We start from the raw sequence: 16,155 nt of genomic DNA on the forward strand, positions 1-16,155 counted from the left end.
TTCAGCATTCAGAGAATTAACCCAAGTATTTTACCCACCCACCTCCTCAAGACTTGTCTCTGTGAAGATGAATAAGTGACTCCCACTAGATCTAGCATATCCCCATTTCCCCCAGGGAAAAAGGACCTCTTACCCCCCACTTCCCCAACCTGTGCCAATCTGGCCCATTAGGGCCAATGCTTTCTGGCAGGTCCAGGCCAGGCAGGCAGAGAGAGGAGAGGAGCACCCTGGGCCCCTGCATTCAGGAACGGGGATCAGGCATGGAAGCGAGAGCTGGCAGAGTGTCGGCTGGCTAGGGGGAGGTGGGCATTCCTCATTCCACCCACTGCACATAGTTAATGGGGGGCCTTGTTCTAGACTGGGCATGGAGCCTTTTGGAGGTGCTGGAGGGGGACAGGCTATGGAGATGAGAAGGCACGGGTACTGCCTGGGGAATCTGTGTCCGCCTGCCCCTAAGGTCTCCAGAGTCCCCCTAAGAGCCTACTTGGAATCCAGGAGACGTGACACCACAGTATCCTTTTCTTTAGGGGGTACATGATAACTGCCTTTAGGTATTTGAAAGACTGTCATGCAGAAAGGCCCCCAAAGAGCTGACCAAAGAGCAATGGATGGAATTTTAAGAGAGATAAATTTAGGCTTGGTGCGTGGAAAAATTTCTTAACATTGAGAGCTACGCCAAAGCAAAATAGGCTGACTCAGGAGGAAGCGGAACCCTCTTCACTGGAATCCAGATGGCCACTTCTCTGATAGAGGGAAAGGGGAGGCCTGTTCAGACACAGGTTAGAATTCCACTTGAGTTTCCGTGATGCTGAGGCCTTTCTCTTCAGTACAGGGTTTCTTGGGATCTTCAAGCCCAGAACCAAATCCTTGTCACTTTTTTTCCTTTAACATCCCATTATCCATGGACAAATATATTTAAAGAGGAAACTAAGGTTTCCCAAAACAAAGTTAGCCAGCAAGTCAGGGGCAGGGGCAGAATTCTAACTCAGTGGCTCCATGTTCCAAGTCTATTGAAGGACAAGGATGGGGGAAAAAGGGGAAAGGGATGATGGGACATCAAACCAAGGACCTGACTCATGTGGCGTCTGAAAGGGACCTAAGAGTGCCGATGCTAGCCCAGGTTTTCCTTTTGTGCACAACAGATGCCCTTCAAGCTCTAACACTGATTTGGGGGAGAGGGGATAAGTTGCCAGGAGGCCAAAGCTGTTTCCCAGGAGTTCCAAAGGTCTTGAATTGGCATAGATTGAAGGTAGTAAAACCCAGAGAGGAAAGTCTATGCTGGTTGAGGCTGGTGGGAGAAGCAGGTGGGATGTGACCAGAATTCTAAACTCTGTTTAGAGGCAACTCCATGATGCAGTTCATAGAGGGCTGGAGATGGAGACAAGAAAACCTGAGTTTGAATCCTGCCTCACTTACTTGCTGGCTGTGTGAGCCTGGGCAATTGAACATGCTCTGTGCCTCAGTTTCCTCTTTTGTATAATGGAGATAATAATAACACCTACCTCCCTGGGTTGTTGTGAGGATCAGATGAGACACCCCGCATGCACACCTGCCCCTAGGGCCTATCCTTCCCTGCTCAGGATTCTCCCTTGTTACTACTGACCAGTGAGATACCTTTGATAACCCCGATCCTAGCAAGGGCTCCATCCACCCTGTCTTCCTGGCCTGGCCTCTACTTGCTCCATCTGGGTCCATGCCTGGACGTATGCAGTTGTTAAGTCTAGAAAATTCCCAAATCCACTGACCCCTTCAGCAGCTTGGGTACCCATCCCACCTTCCCCAAGATCCAGATGAGCTCGCCCTCCCTCTTCCCATGGGCTGCCAATCAGCTCCAATGCTCCCAACACAAGTCAGAGGAGAGGAAAGCCCAAAGCCTAGTTTCTTGCTCAGCTCATTGCCTGTTTTCTCTTTAAGCCCCAACGCAGGCAGCACTGGGTCTTTAAAGTTGTTGAAGGACAGAGCTTTCCTCCTCCCTCCCTGAATTCCACCATCTCCTAATTCAGCAGTTCCCAGAGCCATGACACTGTCAATGGGGAGAAGGCAGGTGAGGGACACAGGGTACTGGGAGAGAGAAGATAGCCACTTCAAAGTCTCTCCTTTTCTCTGTCAGAGCCCCAGGGGGCAGGAGGAGGGACAACAGGTTTCTCTTGGCTCCAGTGGGTCCTGAATTGGGGACTGTTCCTGGCCACCCAAGGGAAGGAGTGTGTGTGTGTTTTCTGGGGTAGGGGTGGGCCCCCACAGGGTCTCTGGCCCTGTTCTTATTCTTCACTTTTGTCCTGGACAATAACTCTCTTCCTTTCTCCTCTTATCCCTGCCTGCTCATCCGCCCTGTAACACAAAGGTAGGGGATTAGTTTACATCTCTTCCTGCCTTGATGCTTGCAATTCTTGGACACTTGATCCTCTCCCACCCTCAACCCCCTACACACACCCCAATGGGAAACTGCCCCAGATTCTGAGGAGACCTGGGTGGGGGGGAGGAGAAAACAGATTCCCAGACAGGACAGGGTGAGGCAGAGGCACCACCATAGCTCACTGCCCTGTCCTCTGCCATGCCTACCTGTGTAATCTCAGATAATCCAATTAGCCTCCTTGGACCTCAGTTCTTTCATCCGGAAAATGGGGTGGTGGTAGACTAATATGGCCACTACACTCCCGTTTTAACCTCTCCATTGGACTACCATAGTGGATAGAGCACTGGGCTTGGAATCAGGATGATCTCTGTTCAAATCCAGCCTCAGAAAACGCTTCCTAGCTGTGTAACTCTGGGCAAGTCACTGAACCTCTCTGCATTATTTTGCTCTTCTATAAAATGGGGGTAATAATAGTACCTACCTCCTAGATTGCTGTGAAACTCAAATGAGATAATATCTGTAAAGTGTTTAGCACAGTGCCTGGCACATAGTAGGTACTATGTAAATGCTTACTCCCTTCCTTTCCCTCTGCTGCAATAACCTTCTCTTCCCTAGTCAATCTTTCACTCATAGTTTCACAGAATGTTTTCCACTATACCACAAGCCTAATTGATAACCCTAAAGCAAAGAGCCAATCATGCTACTCCCTCCCTCAATAAACATCAATGACTTCCTATTATCTCTAGACACAAATACAGACTCCTCTGTTTGGTTTTTGAAGCCCTTTTCCTCCTGGCTCCAAACACTTTTCTAGGCTAATTTATTATTCCCCTCTATTCACCCTATGGTCAGACAAAATGACTTTCTCATTGTTTCTCCTATTCAACAAACCAACCCCTATTTCTCTGCCTTTGCCCTGGCTGTCCCCCATGCCTGGAATGCCCTGCCTCCTCATTTCTGCCCCTTAGCATCCCTAGTTTCCTTTTAAACTCAGCTTGTGCACCTTCTCCTACAAGAGGCCTTTCCTGACCCCTCCTCCCAGCTGCTAGCGCCTACCCCTCAACCCCAACTTATATTCATTGTTCATATGTGTATATTATGTATGTGTGTGTACATATGCTTGAATATGCTTATATGTCTACATATTGACTCTCCAAACAGAATGTAAGCTCCTTGAGATCAGGAGCTGTTTCCTTTTTGCCTTTGTTTCCCCAGAACCTAACAGTACCTGTACATAGTAGGTACATGATAAATGCTTGTTGATTGACTAAATGGCTGAGACTCAGAGTGGCCCCTTTATATTATCTATTAGCTTTCCCTATAAGCAAAGCCCTGATCTAGGCACTAGATGTAGGTAAGGGGGAAGGAAGAGCCCTAGGTCCTGCCCTCAAGGAGTTGCCAGTCTAAAGAAGAAGAAGAATGATGATGATATTTCTATACTATTTCCAGTTGTACAGCAGAAGATGGGATATGCCTCCAGGATACAGATATTGAAACACAGAAGAATAGACACTTGACCTTGATTTCATTACTGGGGAGAACCTCCCTCCCTCTGCTAATGTAGTTTGGCACCTTATCAACAATTGTATTCATCTTTGAGAGTTGCCAGTGAGAGGTTAAGTTACTTGTGGAAGGTCCCACAGCCAGTGTGTGTCCAAAGCCAGAAGAGCTCAGGTGGTCCCTGCTTCAAGGGCAGGTCTCTATTGTCTACACCGCCCTTCTAAGAGTAATAAAACCAAGTAGAAGCTGTTTGAATTTTTCAAAGGGCTTTTCTAGATATTATCCCACTTGACCTCCCCAAAAGCATCAGGAGATAAGCAAAGCAGAGATTATGGTTACTATCCCTACTTGACAAGTGTGGGAACTGAGGCACTCCCTTAGTCAGATGAAGTTGGGTGCACAAGGGATGAAGAATGGGGAGTAATAATGTTGACGGGTTCTACAAAGTCTTCCTAGAAGAAAGAGCATCAGTGCTGCTGACCTTGTCTCCTATTACCAAGGTGAAATTGGAGCTTAATTTAGGGGAGTTTCTAACCCCCATTTTTCAGAGAAAGGGGAAATAGGATCTAGGTTACAGGGTCCCCAGCTCATTGTGTGACCCTTGGAGGATCAGGGTTATTTTATCCCACCCCTCCCCATTTCCAAGCAGGCCACCACCCACCATAGATGCACAGGAACATTGCCCAATAGGGGTGACAGGTGATGGGTGACCAGATCCTCAGGGTCAGGCTACAAAGCTGCCCTTCTCCCCCCGGAGCTCTGCCCTCCTGTTGCAATGACTTCCAGCCTAAGAACCACATCTAAATCCCTGGCATTCCCACAAAGACTCTCATAATTCCTTCAGCCTGGACGCTCTCAAGAACACCACCCTCCCACCCCCCACCTACTGACAAAAGCAAATAAGCAACTGGGGATGGGAATGGGGAATTAGGACACCAAGATTCTGCTCTCAGCAAGGTTCTATATTGTTTGAAAATGGAACAGCTCCTCTTCAAACCTCAGTTTCTTCCATTGTCTTTCCAAACCATTTCCAAAGGTGATGTCATCACAGATCATTGAGAAAGGAGCAGGGTTGTTTGTGTGAGAAGTTTAAGAGACCCAATATCATTCTCATTCTAGACCTTGACTCAGAGCCTTGTAGGAGCAGCTTGGAGCAGGGGGTAGAGAGCTGGCCCGAGAGCTGGGAAGCCTTGGGTTCCAGTCTCACCTCTATCACATACTATCATACATGTATTCTGTCACCTGGCTACTCCTCAGCAATGTCTATACATATCTGTAATAGTTTTTCTTTTTCTTGCCTTCTCAATGGGTGGGGGAAGAGGAGAGAATGAGGAACTGAAAATGAAATAAAATTGAATTTTTTTTAAAAAAGACCATACATTAACCTATATCTGTTTGCCATCTCATGGAGGGGGATGGGGAGGGAAGGACAGGGGAACAGAATTTGGAACTCAAAATATTTTTTTAAATGTTTAAAAATATTTTAACATGTACTTGCAGGAAAAATATACATTAAAAGTTATACATTACAGAGTGGGTAGTGACCTATGTTGATGGACAGACGTTTCTCTTGTGGGAGTTTCTTATGCCAATGAAATCACAGATCTAGTCCCCATTCCTAATACCTGGAGCTCCTACTTCAAGCAACAAGAGGCCATAAGGCACAGTGGAAAGAGTGTCAGCATTAAAGTCTGGAACACAGGGGTTCAAGCCCTGCTCATGACACATCCTGGCTGGGGGACCCTGGGAAGTCATTTACTTTCTCATCACTCTTACCCAGAGGTGTCAAACACAGGCCACCATACTCCTGAGTGGGCCCTGAACTAAATGAAGATGTAATTGGGAGATATTTAACAAAATAAATAAAAATTCGATAGAACATGGAAAATATTACATTTTAAAACTAAGTCCATAATGTAATTAAATGATTCTATAATACTATAAGTTGCAGGGCAGATGGTGACTTGCATTAGTATAGGGAGGCATCTCACCTGGCAGTTCCCTATGCCAATGAAAACTCAAGTGCAGCCCTGATCTCTACTCACAGCTTACTTACAGCCGGACTGATTCCTCCTCTCAGCTAAGTCAAATCAATGAACATTTTATTAAGCACCTACTATATATGTATTAGGTGCATAATAAATGTTGATTGACTGATTGATATGTCAGGCACCTTGGAGGGGAGTGAGACATAAGAAGACTGGAAAGACAGGAAGAAACTAGCTTATGAAGGGCTTTAAATGCCAAATAGAAGATTTCATAAAAGATCCTGGAAATAGTAGGGATCCACTGAAGTTTACTGAATGGGTGGGAGGAGGGGATGACAAGGTCAGACCTGCCCTTTAGGAAGATCACTTTGACAGCTGAGTGGACAGTAATAGGGAAGGTGGAAAGAAGGGAGCATGGGGGCGGGGCGGGGAAGATAATCAGTTTCGTCTTAGACATGTTGAGTTAAACATGTCTACAGGACATCCAGTTTAAAATGTCTAGTAGGCAGTTGGAGATGTGAGCCTGGAGGTCAGGAGAGAGGGCTGGACCAGGAGATCTGAGCCATCTGCATTAGCCTAAGTCTAGCACCTAGCTTCTGTCTGAAGCCTTCTCTGACTGCTCCAACCCTCTCCCTTACCTGAGTGCCATTGCACTTGTCTGGGTGCCTCACGAGGCACTGAGGACATCCTGTCCAGAAGGATCTCTTCTCATCCACCCAACTAGACCATAAGCTGTTTGAGGGCAGGTTTGTAAGAACACATTCTTGTGTTTCCCCCCAGCACTTATTACAATAATTACAATACTTATTACAAGTAATTACAATTACTTAATAAACATTTTTGGACAATGTTGATTATCTCTTCCCATGAGGTTCCCCAGGCACATTTCCCCTGTTTCCCCTCTATATAGAAGAGGAGGAGGAAGAGGAGGAGAAGCTGATGAGGAAGAAGAAGATGAGGAGGAGGAGGAGGAGGAGGAGGAAGAAGAAGAAGCCATTTTAAAAAGCACTTCAAGTTTGCAAAGCACATTACATGTTATCCTCACGACAACCCTGTGAAGTAGGTGCTATTCTTATCCCTATTTTACAAATTGGAAAACTGAGGCTGGAAGAAATGAAGTGACTTACTCAGAAACACACAGCCAGGGTCTGAGGCAGGATATAAATTCAGGTTTTCCTGCCTCCAGGTCTCATGCTCTATCCATTGTGCCTCCTAACTGCCCAGACTTTTCCTCCCTCGAGCACTACATCTCTACTTGTCAGAAGCCCCATGAGGACCTCCCTCAGCCTCCTCTCCTGCTGTTTGGAGGGCTGGAGGGCATAGTACCAAACTCCCCTCAACGCCTTCCTTTATCAAGGGCAGAAACTGGACTCTCAGTCTACTCCACTTTACATCTGCTGCTCTGCCTGAGTTCAGTTCCACAAAACAAGACACCCTGTGCCGGCGACCCCCTGGTTTCCCACTTACCCTCTGCTCTCCTGCCTCCTTTTGTGTGCTGTCTCCCTCCATTAAACTGTAAGCTTCTTGAAGGCAGGGACTTTTCTTTTTATTAATCGTATCCCCAGAGCTTAGCACAGTGCCTGGCACACAGTAGGTGCTTAATAAATGTTTATTGGATTACAGGACAAGCTGAAGTCATAGAGGTACAAAGTCAGGCACATTTTGGATCTTCTCCCCACACTCCCCCCAATTTGGATTCGGGCTCTGGTATGGTACCCAAACTAAGATACCTATAGCCCTTTGGGGGAACTTAGGATTCCTGTGGCTTTGGCCTGAGTATGGCAGAGTAAGGGTTAATCGAGGTCATGGACATCAGGACACTACTAAAGTGGTATATATCTAGTGGGAGGGACCTGCCAAGCTCTTCTGGGTCAAAGGGAAGCAAACTTAGCTGACCTCAGAGTCTGGGGCTGAACCTACCTGGTAGCCAGCCTTATTAGTATCCTGGGAGTGCCTCAAGAAGAGTGTGATCAGATTGCCGCCTATGATCATAGAATAATACAGTTAGAACTAAAAAGGACCTTAGAGATTAGTCCCATTCCTTCATTTTACACATGGGAAAACTGAGGCCAAGAGAGTTTAAATGACTTTTCCAGGTAAGAGGCAGGATTTGGGGGCAGGTAGGTGGTGCAGTGGATAGAGCACCAGCCCTGAGGCCAGTCAGGAGGACCTGAGTTCAAATTTGGCCTCAGACACCATAACACTCTATAGTTGTGTCACTCACAGTCACTTAACCCCAATGGCCTCACACAAAAAAACCAGCAGGATTTGAACTCATGTCTCCTGATTCCAGAGCCAGCATGTATCCTACTATACTACAAGGCCTCTCTTATGGCCCTAGGCCTCAGCTCTGTATCTAAAGGCTGGTCACAAAGGGTACCTGTCTTCAATGGGCTAGAGATAAGTCAGGGCACAGAATGGGCAAAAAGGAGACTCCTTGTCTTTCCCACAGACCGCCTCCTCCAGGCAGCCCTAAGGAAAGGATCGAAAAGACAGTAGAAAGTGGGTGCAGGGGCTGGGAGCAGGAACATGAAAGGAAGCCTCCTTTCTGTAGGTGCCCTGTCCCTGAGCAGCTGGCCCCAGGCCCTGCCTGCTGCTCAGGTTGGCACAGCTCCGGGGGAGGGGCAAAGTGCCAACCCCGTAGCTCTCTGAAAGCTCTCCCCTGCCTGCCATGCCCTCTCACCGATTCCAAAATAACTCTCTTCTCACTGACCAAGTTTGGCTTCTCTGGTGTTTTTCTCCTCCTGGGGCCCAGGCTTTCATGTCTGGAGGACAGAGAGGAGACTAAACCACACAAGGGGAATGGGCATCACACGCCCCCTTTTCATTAAAGTGGGTCCAATTGGAAAAGGCTTTTTCAGAAAATGGTCACAAAATATTTGGAAACTGCCTCCTCCTCCTCTTAGATTCAAATTCTTTATCCTTCCCATCTTCCTTGAGGAACCCAAAGCACTCAAGTATGCCTGTCCTTGTCCTCGCCCTCCTGATCCCCAGCCTACTTCACCCCACACAGAGAGGGTCAGTAATCGTCCCAAGGTCACACAGCTTTAGAGGGAAGAATCTAGAGGAAGACACTGCCCTCTGGAGGCTCTACAACATGAAAGAGACAGGAGCTATGGGAGACACTCAAAGTCCAGGACGTGGGGGAGGGGTGTCCCACAACCCTCAAGATTTCCATTTTTTGAGAAGAGCTGAATTCTACAAATATATGCATTGACAAAGAATGCCAGACTTTTACAGGCTGAAGAACGTCTCCTTTCCAAAGGGCAAGGGAAAAGCCTTCCCCAGAGCCAACCCTGACCCCATCTCCTCAGGCATCTTGAGGTGGAAGGTAGGGGAAGCGAAGAGAAGAAAATAAGTTTTTCCCTTATCTCAGTGTCCCTAAACCTGGGAAACTCTGATGCAGAGCCCTCCTGAAAGACTTCTGTCCAGTGAAGGGTTAATGGGAGGGTAGGAGGGATCAACGCTCCCCCCCCCCCCCCCCCCGGGGGGGGGGGGGGGAACAACCCCCCCCCCCCCCCCCCCCGCAGAAGGAGTTAGAAGATACATCAGACCACCTCCTGAAGAGCAGAGATCTCTCCAACCCATCCCTAACGCACCTCTCAGGAAGCAGAAGGGGGATGCCGAGGAGGCAGAGTCCAGAGTAGGGGCGGGGGTGCGGGTGTCCCAGAAAAGTTGGCTTCTAAACCTGGACTCTTGCTCACTTTTTCTTTCATCTCTGTTCCCTCTGGAGAGCATGTCTACCCCACCCCCACCCACCTTTGGGGTAGACAAGCCGTGAGCACCAACCAGGGGAGGAAAAAGGCCAGTGCCAAAACAAAGATACCAACCTGGGGACAGAGGGGTGGGGGGGAAGCTGGGCCTCAAAGTTGAAAGCTCATAGGATAGTGGAGGAAGGGGCCTGGGGTGGGGATGTGGGGAATGGGGGGGGCAACTGTTCTGAACCAAGCTTTCTTCTCCTCCGCCAGCCACACCCCACCCAACCGCACCCCATGCCTGATGCCAGAACCAACCAAGAGGTTTCCTTTTTCTCTTGCCTAGGGCTTTGTTCCCTGCCTTTCCTTTGAACTAGGGTGTTGGCTCCTCCTCACCCCCTCCCCAAACCTCCTCCACCCCTAACCCTCCCCTGGGGTCTGCTCTCTGATGAGCCCGGGCCCCCAGGCCTTGCTTTGGAGTGAGGCTGGCACAGGAGATACCCCCCAGGGACCCCATTTCTTGGAATAACTCTCCCCCTTGTTTGCTCCTTCTCTTCAGCACCCCCAGACGTCTCTGACTAGCTGCTCCCTCAATTCCTCTGATAGGCTTTTCTGAGTCACCGTCCAGCCGATGGGGGTGTAGGGAGCAAGGCCCAGGGCAAACATCTAACCTTAGGGATGGATCAGAGGATCATAGCATGTTAGATTGGGAAGAGACCTTGGAAAATATCTAATGCAACCCACTGATTTTTATAGGGGAGGAAATTAAGACTCGGAGTGGTTTGCTCAAGGTCACACAAGTTATAAGCAGCAAACTGGGAATCAGAATGGTTCTGGGTATGGTTTGTCCCATATTTATTTACGCTTGACTAGACATCCTTTTCTATGGGGGAGGGAGGAGGTCCTCCTTCAGGCAGGGAAGGTTTCCCCTTCAGACTGGAAGCTCCCAGAGGGATTGCATCTTCTCCTCCTGTATCCCACAGAGCATCTAGGACAGGGCTCCAGGGGTGCTCAGGGCACCCTTGGGACAGGACTGAGGAGATAGGCTGAGGAGAGTGACATTACTCTCCTGCCTGGAAAGTTGACTCCAAGGTCAGGGATATCCAACTGAAAGTGTGTTTGGGGAAGGGAGAGATAGAGGTAAATGTGTCCTTCTATTACCAACGCTCAGCACCGAGCTTGGTGCACAGTAGACACTGTGTGAATACTTGTGGATTAAGTGATTGAACTTCCCAGACTTCAGGACCACTGACTGTGCATGTGCCCTAGCACCGAGGACAGGGCTCTCTTTACTGGGGTGGGGAAGAAATGCCCATCTTCAGAAATGCTCTCCTCCTAGAGAATGGGGTATTCAGAGGGAATGCAAAAGGAGAAGCTAATGGTCTGCGGAGATTTAAGCTCCATCTTCCCAATCCAGATGGAGCAGGATAGACGGTGGGCCCCAAAGTGTCATATGTATTGGGTGTGAGTGGCAAAGTTCAGGTTAGACACAAGGAAGAACTTCCTAACTCTTAAGAAGGATTCTTACCTCTGGAAAAAAATGTTCAGAGGAGATGCTATAGCACCTCTTCCTCTCAAGGTCTTGACAAGTAGGAGAAAGCCTTTTCCTTACAGGCTGGCTTAAGTATGGCTGGAAAAAAATAGTCCTCTCAAAGTCCAACTTGGTATGGAATGAGATGGTCTGCCAGGGGTTACGGAGATACTTCTCCTAAAGGTTCTCCAAAGGTCATCCAGTTTGTTTTATTTCATCATAAAATATCTATTCCATGAGATGAGAAATAAAAGATTCCCCTACACACATACGCATAAATATATTTCCCTACCACACATCAATATTGGGAAGGACACTGGATTTGGAGTCAGAAAACTTGAATCACATCTATACTCTGACACTTGACTAGCCTCTCTTGACCATGGGCAAGTCACCGCCCAATGGAGGGACTTTGCCCATGAGCAACTTGGGCTTCGTCGTCTACAACATGGTGGTAATCATGCTTACACTGAGAGGCAAAGGGGTATAGTAGATAAAGGGTCAAGATGATTTGGGTTCAAGTCCTGCTTCTGGGACTTGATACATAAAAGTTATTTAATCCTGAGCAAGTGACTTCACCTTTTTGTGTTCTAAGCAACTCTAGGACTACAAGTTACAGAGGCATTGATCTGCTCTGGTAGAAAGAATTTCCTCACCTGGAAGTCCCCCATGTCAGTGAGATCATAGATCCAGTTCTTCTCCCTACCTACTTCAGAGGGTTCTTGTGAAGTTAGCACTTTGTCAACCTTGAAATGCTATTTTCAATGCCTCAATGATCAGAGACTGAACTTCCTTATCAAAAATGCTTCCTCTAGTGTTTCATCTTCTTCAAGGACCTATAAGCTCATAATTATTTTATCAATTATGGACTAAAATAAATGCCCCACAACTCATTCCCCATAGAGCTTCTCTCTCTGCGGAAGAGATCTCTGAAGTCACCAAATTCAACCTCCTCATTTAACAGAGAGAGATTAGGGCTGGACAATCCAGTAACTTGTCCAAGGCTATACAGGTGATAGATAGGTGACTGAGGTTGCATTCAAAGCCAGATCCTTTGACTCTGGAGCCAACCCTCTCTCCACATCAAGCTGCCTCTCCCTGGTTCAATTCACTTAGCATTCATTCAGCCCTACTCTTATGCCAAGGTGGCTGGTCCACTCATCCTTTGATGCCCCTACTGTGTACAGAACAGACACCTTAACCAATCAACAAGCATTATTAAGCACCCACTCTGTACCAAGCACCGCGCTAGGCACTGGAGACACAAACACAATGGATGAAGCAATGCCTTCTCATAGCAGTTGTCTTTGTCTTTGAGAGCTAGACATTTAAGAGACAGTGTTGTGTTTTTGAAGCATTAGGAAATGAGGTGTGAGAGGTTGGGGGGAATCTACCCTCAGCTTATGGATAATCTTGAATAAGTCACAGCCTTTTTGGTCTTCAGTTTTCTCATCTGGAGTAGACTATCTCTAAGATCCCTAACAGCTCTAAAAATCAAAGTGTAACCGAACAAGAGGAAATGGATTGAAATTGCAGCAAGAGTTTAAGAAAGACATTAAAAGAATTTCCCAACAAGGAGGTCCATCAGTTACCTTCCAGGAGTGAGGAACCTTCTGCCTTGAGGCCACATGTGGCCTTATAGGTCCTCGGGTGCGGCTTTTTGACTGAGTTCAAGTTTTATGGAACAAATCCTTTTACTAAGGGGATTTGTTCTTCAAAGTTTGGATTCAGTCAAAGGACTGCACTTGAGGACCTAGCGGGCCACAGGTGACCTTGAGGCTGCAGGCTCCCCACCCCTTCAGGTTTATTCCAAATGTGAGACCTAAACAGGAAGGATGGAAACCAGCATTTATGAAGCTACTTCTTTGTGCCAGGCACCATTCGAAGCACTTTACAAATATTACCTTATTTGATCCTCACAATAACCCTGGGAGGTACGTGCTATTATTATCTCCATTTTACAGTTGAAGGAACTGAAACAGACAGAGGTTAAGTGACTTGTCCAGGGTCATACAGCTAAGTAAGAATCTGAGGGTGGATTTGAATTCAGGTCTTCTTTACTCCAGGCCCCAAGCTTTATCTACCGTGTAACCTCGCTTCCTTCAAGTTGAGAACTCTCCTCTACATCCCATTTAGAAAAGGATAAAACACATCTTTCTCCACCCCTACACCATATCTGATGCTGTTGCATCTGCATAATTGATGCTTGGGGAAGGAACATCTGATTTAGAGTCAAAATCCCAGCTCTGCCACTGAGGGACCTTTGATATGTCATTTCACCTTCAACTTTTTCATTTTTTAAATTGAGGAATTGCACAGGAGCAGTTAACATCACTTCCAACTCTAGACTGCCCACATCCTTCAACAAAACTAGACTATCCCCTCTGCATCCTGCCCTGTTCCCCACCACCACCAATGGGCTGTTATTTGTTCATCTGGTGAGGGCTGAAACAAAGAAGGGTCCTATTCTCCAAACCTGATACCTCCAGGCAAGCCTAAGCAAGGACAGTGAAGACATGCAGCAATAATTCTGTGTCCCCTTTCTCTCCCAGATTCTGAGGGTTCCTGTTAAATTCCAGGCACTGTCTTGGAATCTATCATCTCTTTGGGAGAGAACTTTCCACTCTATGATCCAGCCTGGAGCTAGCTGAGATAGTCTGTCCTGAAGCTTCAAGTCAACAGGGACCAGTCAGGAAAAAAAGATCAAGAAAAGCTAGTTTCCTTGAGCACTAAGGACTAACATCATTTGAAAGGTTTAGGGAGTTGGTGGGAAAAAAGCATCCCAATGATCCCTAGTCCCTAAGTGGAAGTGTTGGCCTTTCCATTCCTGGTATTCTTACTGAGAAGGAGTCACTTGGCCCCTGCCCATGTGGGCTAAGTTGGATTCCTTGGAGGACATAATGATCAAATGGAGCTCTGGGGGAGAGAAGGGGCAGAATGCCAGAAACCCTGAAAGAAAGGTGCTAGAGGTCTGGCATGGGAAGCTAGCAACCCAACTAGCTTCTGCCCTGAACCCAGGACCTTTAAGAGATCTTGAAGCCTGCAATTCTCAGGCTGGAGAGGTTGGGGGGGGCAGGGGGCTTTCTAAATCTCTCCCCCAAAAGACTGGGAGGCAATGAGTAGATTTACTTCTCCCTGGAGACTGGCTCTGATCATCTCCTCTGCTATCCAACTCCTAGGAACTGCTCAGCATGGACACCTCAGCTCCACTGACCTTTCAAAAGCCCTGGGGACCAAGGTTTTGGAAGTAGGAGGAAGCATCTTTTTATCAGAGGATCAGGGATCTAGAGCTCAAAGGTCATCTAGTCCAGTCCCCTAACTTTACAGGAAATTGAGGCCCATGGGTAGTTAAGTGATTTGTCTGATGTCATACTACAGGTAAGTCTCAGAGGTAGAATTTGAATCCAGCTCTTCTGTCTCCAATGCCAGTGCTCTTTCCACTATACCATGACATTTTTTCTACTAGCCACCTCCTGCGTCATGGAGGAAGTTGACACCCACACACCAATATCAGACCTACCCAAACCTTAACCAGTCTTCCCAAGAGTCTTTTTTCTCTCAATGCCTTGTACTTTGCCAATTTTACCTGCTCTGGAAGGAGAGTGCTAGAGCTCTCTGGAAAGGAGAGGAGGATCATTTCTCCAGGACTTCGGAAAGAGTATAGAGTAGGGGATAGACATCTAGCCATTCACCCCTACAACATCCTGGCACCATTACTGGACAAAGCCAATCTTTCCCCCTTCTGTACTTACCACTAGGAACCACAGCCAAGGGCAGGGAGGCTTGGGGGCAAAGCCCCTTTTCTCTCCAGGTTGTAGTGTCCTATGCAGTTGGACTGAGGTGAGTTACCCTTAGCAGGCTCTCCTTCACATCCCCCTCTTCCCCAGGCTATCTCAGATGCTAAAAATGGTTCTCTGGTTTTCAACCTCGTCTGCCCACAAATTAGTGTCTCTGAGGAGGCCTCCCCCCTGGGACACAACTGCAGAGAGGCCCTTGGGAGAAGAGGGAGGGCCAGGGTCAGAGGGTGCCCTGAGGGCCCCTCTACCAAGGAAACAGGGATTGAGTATGTGCCTTCAATACCCAGGCCCTAGTACCCTGGGTTAGCTCCGTAAAGTCTGTCTCCTTGCCCTGGACAAATGAACAGATTACCTTGCCCTTCACTCATCAGACCCACACCCCATTTAAGACAAGCGGTCCTGCCCTAAGTTACCTCTCTATCTCTTCCCCCTCAAACCTTGTGCTCAAGAAATGAAAATAGTGGCTCAGTCACTACTCATGCCCCTCCAGACCAGAGTCCTGGGTCCTCTTGGCAACTACAGCAATGCTGCTTTCCCTGATACCCACTTCCCACTCTGCTCCAACCTCCTCATTTCATAGAAAGAAAAACCAAAACCCAGAGAAATGAGGTGACTTGTCCAGGGAACCCCAGGTAGTAAGCATTAGGGATGGGAATTGAACCCCGGACCAGAGCTCTTTTTATTACATTGCACTATCCTCTCTGGAGAGGGAGCTCATGGGATCCAGGTGCTCAGGGTCATGACTCTGAACCTTAGCCAACTGGAAAAATCAAAATTTAGGAGAGCAAGGACACCTTGTTTTTGCTAGCTTAAGTTTTGCCAAACTTGAGAAGCCAACTGGATTCCCAATGTAAATCTGAGTCTCTCCCAGCAGGAGTAGAGAATTCCAAGCAAGTAGCTTGGAGAGAGAGAGGATAGAGTGGGGGATGTCCCAGCAAGGATGCCCCAGGGTGCACCCCTAGGACACAGGGGACATCGCGGAGTCTTTGCCCCAGGCAGGGGGCACAGAGAGCAAGCGGCTGCCTGGCAGTGCCCCCAGGGCAGAAGTGACCGAGCCAAAGGAGAAAGGAAGGAAATGAGAGACCAATACTCACAGGTACGCCGTCAGAGGGTTCAGGTTCCCAGGCACCGTGGAAAGTCCCATCTCGGAGCAGTCTACCGACAGCATGATGCCATCTTCTTCACAGTGGCACGGAGCCGGGCAGGCAGGCGCTGGCCCCAGCTGGGGGGGCCCGCCATGGCACACGACAGCATACAGGCACACGGCCCAGAGCGGGGTCAGGGTGGGCAT

General features: G+C 48.0%; 1 protein-coding gene across 1 annotated transcript in view; it reads right to left on the bottom strand.

Moving 5' to 3' along the window:
* LGR6 (leucine rich repeat containing G protein-coupled receptor 6) overlaps positions 1 to 16,155 on the bottom strand; it is a 159,410-nt gene extending 143,255 nt beyond the window's left edge. Inside the window, exon 1 of the mRNA XM_027843436.1 lies at positions 15,959 to 16,155. Coding sequence (XP_027699237.1) covers positions 15,959 to 16,155 — 197 coding nt within the window. The remainder of the gene's footprint in view (positions 1 to 15,958) is intronic.

Source organism: Vombatus ursinus, unplaced genomic scaffold, assembly GCF_900497805.2.
Source record: "Vombatus ursinus unplaced genomic scaffold, bare-nosed wombat genome assembly UNPS02014909.1, whole genome shotgun sequence".
NCBI lineage: Eukaryota > Metazoa > Chordata > Mammalia > Diprotodontia > Vombatidae > Vombatus > Vombatus ursinus.